This window comes from Helianthus annuus, chromosome 15, assembly GCF_002127325.2.
Source record: "Helianthus annuus cultivar XRQ/B chromosome 15, HanXRQr2.0-SUNRISE, whole genome shotgun sequence".
NCBI classification, from domain to species: Eukaryota; Viridiplantae; Streptophyta; class Magnoliopsida; order Asterales; family Asteraceae; genus Helianthus; species Helianthus annuus.
In genome coordinates this window covers 112,954,401-112,964,296 of record NC_035447.2, presented here as the reverse complement: position 1 = coordinate 112,964,296, position 9,896 = coordinate 112,954,401, and the positions used below count along the sequence as shown (strand labels likewise).

The window sequence follows — 9,896 nt, the reverse complement described above, 5'->3', positions numbered from 1 at the left end:
ACGGGGCAAACTGCGTTGGCTAGCGTCACTGGGAGCTGACGAGGCAACAGGCTACTCCGATAACATGTAATCCTAGATCGGCGCTCTAGTGCATGAATCTGAAATACGAACGTAGTTTCTTCATAAGAATTACGCTACCACCACCGTTAAAACACCGACTTTCGATATCCTGTTAATAAAAAATACAATTTAGCATTAGACTCGTCATTCGAAAATATATTGTAAAAATAAAAAAAAAAAAAACAAAACACCACCACAGCCGACACACCACCACCACCACCCCAGCCGACCCACCACCACAAACACAGCCGACCCACCACCACCACCACCACCCCATCCGACCCACCACCACCACCACCACCCCAGGCGACCCACCACCACCACTACCCCAACCGACCCACCACCACCACCCCAGCCGACCCACCCCCACCACCCCAGCCGACCCACCCCCACCACCCCAGCCGACCCACCCCCACCACCCCAGCCGACCCACCCCCACCACCCCAGCCGACCCACCCCCACCACCACCACCACCCCAGCCTACCTACCTACCACCACCACCAGGGGAGGCTTATTGGTCAATGAGACACTCATAAGGTGTCAACCAAGGGAGGCTTATTGATCAATGAGCACCTTTTAGGAGTTGTATATGGGTCTCATTGCCCTATACGACCCATATGAAATTAATTTTTTTTTAACAATTTTATGTGGTAATTAAGGGTGTTTATGTTATAAAACACCCTAATTAATATTTAAAAAAAAATTGTTGCATACACTATATTTCACGGATGTTACACCTTTGCCAAGTTAACAAATTCTTTTTCGTGAAGTTCTAGTACTATCTACTAACGCTCTACCCTGTGTAATACGATATATGTACATTGTCACCCATTCAGAGCTTCTATACGTCGGTGAAGTATTTCAAAGTCCATTTCGTACCGACATCGGACAATCTTCCCGTTAACTTAGCAATAATAATAATAATAATAATAATAATAATAATAATAATAATAATAATAATAATAATAATAATAATAATAATAATAATAATAATAATAAAAATAGTAATAATAATAATAAATAATAATAATAATAATAATAATAATAATAATAATAATAATAATAATGATAATAATGATGATGATAATAATAATAATAAAACATATGCACATTTAAAAACAACGATGTTATATCTAGTCCCGACAAACAGGTCGGGTAGGGTCTTTGACCCATGACGATATTTTATGAAATGAATTTTGTGTATTATAAAATGTCAAATTTTTTATCTATCAATTATTATTATGTCTTTAATTATTTTTCACTTGTCATTTATTAACCATAACGCAATAAATACACGAAACATCGTTTTATATTAATACACAAAACATGTCATTTTAATACAAAATGTAACGACTAAACCCTAAACCCTAAACCTTAAATCGCTAACTGTTACATATTCTTAGATTCTTGCAAACTGTATCGGTTATTCAGATCTCTATTCGGTCACCATATTGTTGCTATCAAGTTTAAGGACGTGTTCCACGGTAAACGTGCTTTTTGCTTCCCCATTTCCACATGAAGAACCTCCGACCTGATCTGGCGCTCCCTCGTTGCAGAAGAATTCTCAGTAACCGGTTCCACAATATGAAGAACCAATCCATACAGAAGGAGTTCTCCCTCGAGGTTGCTGACGCAGAAGCATTGTAGTTGGTGGAGGTTCCAGGACATTCCAGTTAACCCTCATAGTCACCTGTAAATATCTACTTCCACCGTCACAGATTTTGAGTGCAGAAACATTGCTGTTGGTGGACGTTCCGGTGCATGAATCTGGAATACGAACGAAGTTAAGCGTTTGAATCTGAAATACGAACGCAGTGTACTTCTCCATAAGGATTACGCTACCACCACCGTCAAAAAACCGACTTTCAATATCCTGTTAATAAAAAATACAATTATAGCATTAGACCCGACATCTGAAAATATATTGTTAAAACATACAAAACACCGACTAAACCCCACCACCACCACCACAACCACCACCACCACCACAGCCGTCAATCACCACCACCACAACCACCACCACCACCACAACCACCACCACCACCACCACAACCACAGCCGTCAATCACCACCACCACCACAACCACCACCACCACCACAACCACCACCATCACCACAGCCGTCAATCACCACCACCACCACCATAACCACCACCACAACCACCACCACCACAGCCGTCAATCACCACCACGACCACAACCACCACCACCACCACCACAACCACCACCACAACCACCACCACCACCACCACCACCACCACCACCACCACAACCACCACCACCACAACCACCACCACCACAACCACCACCACCACAATCACCACTACCACCGCCTAACCACCACAACCACCACCACCACAGCCGTCAATCACCACCGCCGTCAATCCCCCACCGCCGTCAATCCCCCACCGCCGTCAATCACCACCGCCGTCAATCCCCCACCACCGTCAAACCCAACACCACCATCAAACCCAACACCACCGTCAAACCCACAACCACCACAAACGGCGGAAATAAAACCAAAAAATAAAATAAAGGTTGAAGATTAAGCAGTAAAATTTGGACTACAAACTAACCTTCATCGTGTGGTCCAGAGTTTGTCTTGTGAAAATCGTGTAGTCCAGAGCGTTTGTGTGTGTGTTCTTGGTGTTTTAGTGTGTGAGTTTTCAAATTTTAGATCTAGTTTACCCCTTTATTGAAGTTGCGAAAGTGTTTGTATTCAATGAGAGCCGTATGGTTCAATGAGCGGCGTATAGGAGTTGTTGGGAGAAGTTAAAGCGTATGAAGTGTATAAAGGATATACTATAACCAATTTATCAGCTCCTGTACATGAGGATAAACTGGTTAAGGCTTGTGTGTTCTATGCGAAGTGCGCGAGTTCGAAACCCGGGGGAGGCCGGTCCGATATAGAAGGACCCCTCCCTTTTTTATTTGTGTAATTCTAATTTTTTTATTATTAATTTATTTATATTAAAATTAACTCCTTTTATTAAAAAAAACAGATTTCGTTTTTAGTTTGAGTCAACAATTTTAAATCCCTTTAAAACAATAGTTTTCTTTTATTTTGTACTCTTTTTTTTATATGAAGCACTTTAATTAAAAAAATTTATAAAAAAATTGTTGCGTACACTATATTTGACGGATGTTACAATATATTTAAATTATAATAAAGAGAAACATTAATAAGTTTGTTGCGTACACTATGTTTCACGGATGCTACACCTAACACAAGTCAATAACTTCTTTTTGTCGAGTTCTATTACTACGTAGTAACGCCATACCATGTGCAATACGAGACATGTACATTGTCTCCCATTCCATAGCTTCCATACTTCGGTATATATTCCAAAGTCCATTTGGTACTGGCATCGGGCTATCATCCGCTAACTTAACCATGATGAAATGGCTATCTTCGACATAAGCAATCGTTAAAATGGAATGGTTCGGGTAAACCTGCGGTCCATCGAACATCGGGATGTAAGTTTGACAAACACCGTTGCTTAAATGTTGAACAATCACCCCAAATTTTTGAGCCACCAACAACCCTGTGTAGGGCAACCACATCCAGCATGCCATAGGTGCAGGTTCAACATTTAACCAATTTATCAATCGATACACATTTTTGTAACATCCCTTGTCCAATGATTCGAGTATATGCCCCCAACGCTTTTTGTTAATGAACATATCGTCGAGTAGCTCTTGGCGGACCCACTTCCACTGTTTCTGGTCATACCCCAAACCCATAGCTATGGATCGAAACCCACAGTTACCGTCCGGCTAGGCATCTTCGATATGTGTTATGTATCTCCGATAGCTAGATGGAAGCCAATCCTTAAAACGCTCGATCATGTTTTTGTACCTATAATTGGCAAAAAAATAAAAAAACTAAAAAATATTAAAAAATAAAAAATTGAAAAAGAATTCTAAATATATGTATGTATATACGTATGTACCTGTGCCCGGCCAACAGTGGAAAGTCTTTATCTATAATCGGAAGTGTATTTTTTTCTTCCTTGCTTTTCTTTGAACGACTACGTCGCACATTTGGCTTTTGAGTGTAGTCGTTCCTCTGTGATTCGGGTTGTTTATCTTTACGTCTCGCAAGGTCTTCATTCTTTTGTTGTTTTGCTTTCGTAGTTGGGAGGCCCCGGGTATCTTGTTGTACCTCAGGCGGTTGATGGTCAGTCATACTTGGATTCAACACCGCTTTCATCTTCGCCAACATCCTTTTTAACACTAGAGGTGGCTGCGTATGTAGTTGTTGTGTGAGTTTATCCATTTCCGCCTGAATATTACACTCGTCTTGATTAAGTATTTCTGTTGAAAAATCAAGTTTTGTCCAGAATTTATCTATCGCGGCAAGTGGAATTTTGCAACCTGTTTTTCAAGAATCATTGTTAAAACATGAAGTATAATGATGATTATATTCTATGGATCGAAGCATATGTTATAGTTGTTATGTTACCTGTATTTTCCCACCACTCCATCTGACAAGCACATGGCAACCCACAACCCGTAGAACGCTGGTGGCCACAAGTCCCCCCTCCTACCCTCAACGCATGTAGCTTCTTCCTCTCGAAAACCAATAACTCTAAGGCTTTTTGGGAAACATTACCGCGTAGGTTGTCAAAAAATGGAAATCTGTGGTCCCCCATTTGCACGGACCTGCTCTCCTGAAAACTAAGTTTTATTTGTATCTTTTGTGACTCTACAACTTTGTCAACAAGACACACAAGTCTATGGAGCGAGTTGTTTGGCCCTTTAATGTATCTCTTAAACTTAGAATGCTGGCTTTCAACTCTGTTGGTTGTATGTTGACGAAAATTGGGGACTGTGTTAGTCCAAGCTGAAACGAACTTTTCTTTATAATCTTTCAGCCACACATCATACAAATAATCCAGAGCATCTGAAAAAAAAATTGAATACAATATTTTGTAATGTTTGTATGTATATATGTATGGATGAATGTATGTAAACTAATATAATATGTACCTGATCGTTCGTCGTTAACCAGTCGCGTGAAAAGCCGCTGAAAGTTATAATTGTATAGCCTCGGACTGGGAGAACTACAGTACACAGTCGAGACCAAGAAAGCTTGAATATTTTCTGTCTTCATCCGTAAATTTTGCCCGAAAGTGTTTTAGAATAATCTGTGAGATGTGCCACCTACATAGCAATTTGGAAGCTTTTGGGAATACTTTATCGCAAGCATTCATCAAAGCTTGATCCCTATCTGTTACAATTACATGTGGCTCCATGCAATCTACCAACAATTCTTTGAGCTTCTCCAGGACCCATAAGAAGTTATCTTTTTTTTTCTTTAGAGACAAATGCATGAGCCACACAAAAAGACTTGTGTGTCGATGTCACACCCACAACTTGAATAAACGGAAGCTTATACTCATTCTTCTTGTAGGTAGCATCAATCATCAACACATGTGGGAATGCACGCCACATGTTGTACGAGTCCGGATGAACGAAAAAAACCTCCTCGACCGCGTTTGTGGAGGGATTCACTCTGGTGAAATAAACGTACCTTTCTTCTTGCAACATGCTCTCCAATATCTGCATTGGAGTTCGATCGCCGTACATTTTTCGTTTAATCTTTTTAATCATGTTTTGTACGTCTTGTAGAATGCGCACGCTATGTGGGTACTGATTTCTTATGGTTAAATGTATATTTGTAGGCTCCATGTTTTGCAGATAAAGTCTCTCCACCAGTGATTCTTCGTCCGGGGTCAGCCTTCTAGCAAACGCGTGGCCCTCGAGAAGTTCAGCAGGCTCATGGTTGTGAATGTTTTTCTTCTCCACAAGGCTCCAACTACCACTACTTGAGTCTAGTTTCCCTATCAGACTAAGGGGCTGTTTGGCTAAGCTTATTGGAATGACTTATTTACTTATTTGCTTATTTGAAAAGCAAATAAGTCATAATGGAATGACTTATTTACTTATTCCTCTCACATAATAAGCTAACCCAAACACCTTTTAACTTTTCAAAAAGTAAATAAGTAAATAAGTCACTAAAATAAGCTTAGCCAAACAGCCCCTAAAAGGACAACCAACCTTTTTGCTACCGGAACGCTGAACGGATGCTTTACTTTTGGGTTCGCCGCCACGATCGCATTGCAACCTTATCTTCACTGTCCTTGCTGACGCACCTTCGCCTTCTTTCCTCGTTCGTTGGGTGACAATGACGTAACCTTTCACAACATCTCTTTTGTATACCCAATTCTTCAATTCTTCAAGTGACCCAAATACCTCAAAAAAAGGTTCATTAGAAATCCACATAAATGAAATTAATATATTAATTTGTCGGAAAAACAATAAAAAACTCGGGTTCAACATCGGGTTCGGGTTAATATGTATGACACATTTTTGGGTTTGTTTGAAATTTCGTATCATACATTTTCTATTTTTAATCAGTATACATGCCTCGTTCGTGTTCGTTCGGTTCATTTACAAGCCTAAGTAATCTATTTTTAAGAAAATATTTCACCAGAACATATATAATATTTCACCAAAATGATAACGAAATCGGGTTAATATGTATGACACAATTTCGGGTCGGGTTCGGGTTAAGGTCGGGACGGGTCAAACATTTTCTAGATTTCTCCAACCTAATAAAAATTAGAGTAAATTACAAGTTTTGTCCTTTACGTTTACATCAAATTTCAGGCGCTGTCCTTTAAGCCAAAACTTAGACAGGCGGTGTCCTTTACGTTTCAAAATCTTGCACGTTTTATCCTTTAAGCCAAACCCAGTTAGATTTTTTGGTTAAATCTGGTCACCCAAGGGCATTTTAGTCTTTCTAACCCATTTATTTAATATTATTTAAAAATAAAACAAAATAATTTAAAAAATATTATTATTATTATTATTATTATTATTATTATTTTAACTATATATATAGAGTAAATTACTAACCACCATCACCACCACCCTTCATCACCATCACCACCACCCTCCACCGCCGCCACCGCCACCGCCGCCGCCACCACCACCGCCACCGCCACCATCAACCACACCTTAAACCGCCCAACATAACAATCATGACACCCAAAAGATGAAGAACCAAATCGGAACTATTAAGTATCATCAAAAGATGAAGAACCAAATCATATAACGGAAAAGAGAGCAAACACGAACCTGAATTGCAAACAGAAATAAACAGGCTAACCCGAGCCACCACCATCAACCACACCTTCACCCACCGTCGCACCTAACCCAACACCACAACCACCCCTATACATTTTCGGCGCCACCTCTGCCGTAACTAACCACGGCGCCACCACCATCACCAAACATTCACTGCTACTTGCATCACATTCACCCCCCCCCCCCCGATCATTCTCAACAAACCCAAATACCAAATCAAAAACCCCCAAAAATCCCCAAAAACAAAAATATCAAAAACCCTAAAAAAACAATTCCGGCATCGAGTCTCCGACCACCACCACCTGCAATCGCCTATAACATCACCACCACCGCCGGCCGAACCTACCCCACCACCACAAACCACCCCTTCACCCACCGTCGCACCTAACCCACCAACAAAACCACCCCTTCACCCACCACACCTAACCTGCCATCACAACTACCCCTAACCCACCACCACCTGCAATAGAACCACAACAACCATCAAGCACTCCACCACTGTTGTTAGAGAGAGGGAAGAGAGTGAGAAGAGATAGAAGTTTGAGATCTGAATTGAATGAGAAAAGTGGGAGTTTATATATTTTTTATTTTTAAGTTTTGTACAATTTAGTCCATGAATAAAAGTTTTTTACAAAATAGCCCCTTGAAATGTGAAAGGACAAAAATGCCCTCATGTGCAATGCACATGACCAGATTTAACCAAAAAATCTAACTGGTTTTGGCCTAAAGGACAAAACGTGCAAGATTTTGAAACGTAAAGGACACCGCCTGTCAAGTTTTAGCCTAAAGGACAGGGCTTGAAATTTGATGTAAACATAAAGGACAAAACTTGTAATTTACTCTAAAAATTATATACATACGAATAACACCTATACAAAATCATTTTATCCACTCTAAAATTATATCAACATTATGTCACACGAATAACACGTAATTGACGGTTATGTCATACCTTTTTTGTTTTTTTCTCGTCATTAGCACCTTCCTCGTTAGCACGCTTGTCGTCGTGAACACCTTCCTCGTTAGCAGGTTCGTCGTCGTCAACACCCTCCTCAAAGTGCATTACATCTTCCTCGATTTCGTTATCATTTTCCTCAAAGTCCTTAGCACATTCTTCGACTTCGTTATCATTTTACTCAAAGTCGTTAGCACCTTCTTCGACTTCGTTATCATTTTTCTCATACTCCTTAGCACCTTCCTCATACTCTAACTTGTGTTTGTTTTCCATATACGAATAGTAAGTCCCGTATCCGTGTCGCGGATAACTTTGGGCAATGTAAAATGGTTCCTCCTCATCTACAAACACCTGGTTCAAGTCAGGTAACGTGGGTCGCACACCCCCGTCATCACAACGAGGCACGGACAGAACCTCCTCCTCACCTCGATCAACGCCGGATAACCAAACGCTTTCGGAGACGTACGACTTGTTCGAATCTTCGCCGAAAATATTACCAATGCCCCAAAACGACATCTTTATGCTTCACGATCTCAATCAAATTTTTTAGTTAAGAATCTTCAGGAGTTCAGACGGAATTTTGTGAGTTTGAAAAATTTTGGAAGCCATAAATCCCGTATGCTTGGGTAAACAAACATTTTTGCTCGATAAGGGTCGTATAGGTCGATAAGGGTCATATGGGTCACTTTCACGCTTTTTCAGACTGAACTCCTTTCATGTCAGTAATTATACCTTAAATTTATTAAAAGTCGTGCCGATAAGCCTCTCATTGCTCAATGAGAGGCGTATAAGGTTTAATGCTCCAACTACCACAACCTTATATGCCTCTTATAGAGCAATGAGAGGCTTATCAAAACCCTTTTTCTAGCACATTAATTGCTTTCACACTATATACTCCCCTTATTGCCCTATATGCCACCTCTGAGGGGGGGGGGGGTGCACTCAAAAAGTATGGGTGTTTCAATACCCTCACCCTTTACATATAAGCGGAATGGGTGGAAGGTAGAATTTCATGTTGGTTATTTTAGGCCAGTTTTTCTTCAAAATTGTTAGTTTTACTTTTGGCCAACGTGTGTAATTTAGTAATTTAACAATCCTAAGTATTGAAAATGACATGAAGCTATTTTTTCTTTATGAGCCTCGGATCAATCTCAGCCCTTTTTTTGTGTTTTTATACTGATCTTTCCATTAATATTTTTACTGTAAATACAGTAAACAGTCTTAACTGAAAAAAAAATGGTAGCAGGTTCTATCTTAATTTTTAAGTTTGATTATCAGGTTGAAAATGAAAAAAAAATTAGAACCGTGTTTGTCAGAACTTCAAAGATTAAACCCCACAAAATATAATGCAACTTTATTGATGAACTTCTCAGAATCACAATACAAGAACACTAGCCAGTCATCACAGATTGACAGGCTTTCTAAATGAATCAAATGATTAAAAACAAGAACAAAGGATTCCTCACGAATGTACGTGTGAGGAATCAAAAAGATGATTTAGGGTTTGAGAAGGAGAAGACAAAAGAGAGTCGGTGTACATCATCCGGAGACAGCCCCCTCTTTTATATATGAGAAAGACATGAAACCCTTAGCCCAATATAAGGAGCAGCCCAGCATCAAACACGAACACAGGCCCAGCACATGTGACCAACGCTAACAAGCAGCCCACCATCAAGAGATCACACCTCAAAAGGAAACAAGATAAAATATTAGAAAAACGTTAAAAC

At 40.0% G+C, this 9,896-nt stretch overlaps 2 protein-coding genes across 2 annotated transcripts; both read right to left on the bottom strand.

Moving 5' to 3' along the window:
• Window positions 1–3,296: 3,296 nt before the first annotated feature.
• On the bottom strand, window positions 3,297–4,419 carry LOC110910127. The gene is made up of 2 exons (XM_022154846.2): window positions 4,013–4,419; window positions 3,297–3,918 (listed from the first exon to the last, which is right to left on the bottom strand). Exons 1-2 carry the CDS (start codon window positions 4,336–4,338, stop codon window positions 3,837–3,839), a joined length of 408 nt encoding a protein of 135 aa, XP_022010538.1. The 5' UTR covers window positions 4,339–4,419; the 3' UTR covers window positions 3,297–3,836.
• Window positions 4,420–5,363: 944 nt separating this feature from the next.
• Window positions 5,364–8,277, bottom strand: LOC118487513 (protein FAR1-RELATED SEQUENCE 5-like). The gene is made up of 3 exons (XM_035984422.1): window positions 8,167–8,277; window positions 6,123–6,317; window positions 5,364–5,921 (listed from the first exon to the last, which is right to left on the bottom strand). The coding sequence occupies exons 1-3, from the start codon at window positions 8,275–8,277 to the stop codon at window positions 5,364–5,366; spliced, it is 864 nt and encodes a 287-aa protein (XP_035840315.1).
• Between the last annotated feature and the right edge of the window lie 1,619 nt (window positions 8,278–9,896).

Excerpts from the sequence above, each read along its gene's own strand:
- LOC110910127 (XM_022154846.2), bottom strand. The coding sequence starts at position 4,338 with ATGGATAAACTCACACAACAACTACATACGCAGCCACCTCTAGTGTTA. Across the intron at positions 3,919-4,012 it reads CCACTGTTGGCCGGGCACAG|GTACAAAAACATGATCGAGC; the intron begins GTACATACGTAT and ends TGCCAATTATAG.
- LOC118487513 (XM_035984422.1), bottom strand. The coding sequence starts at position 8,277 with ATGCACTTTGAGGAGGGTGTTGACGACGACGAACCTGCTAACGAGGAA. Across the intron at positions 6,318-8,166 it reads ACGAGAAAAAAACAAAAAAG|GTATTTGGGTCACTTGAAGA; the intron begins GTATGACATAAC and ends CCTTTTTTTGAG. Across the intron at positions 5,922-6,122 it reads AGCGTTCCGGTAGCAAAAAG|CCCCTTAGTCTGATAGGGAA; the intron begins GTTGGTTGTCCT and ends TTAGCCAAACAG.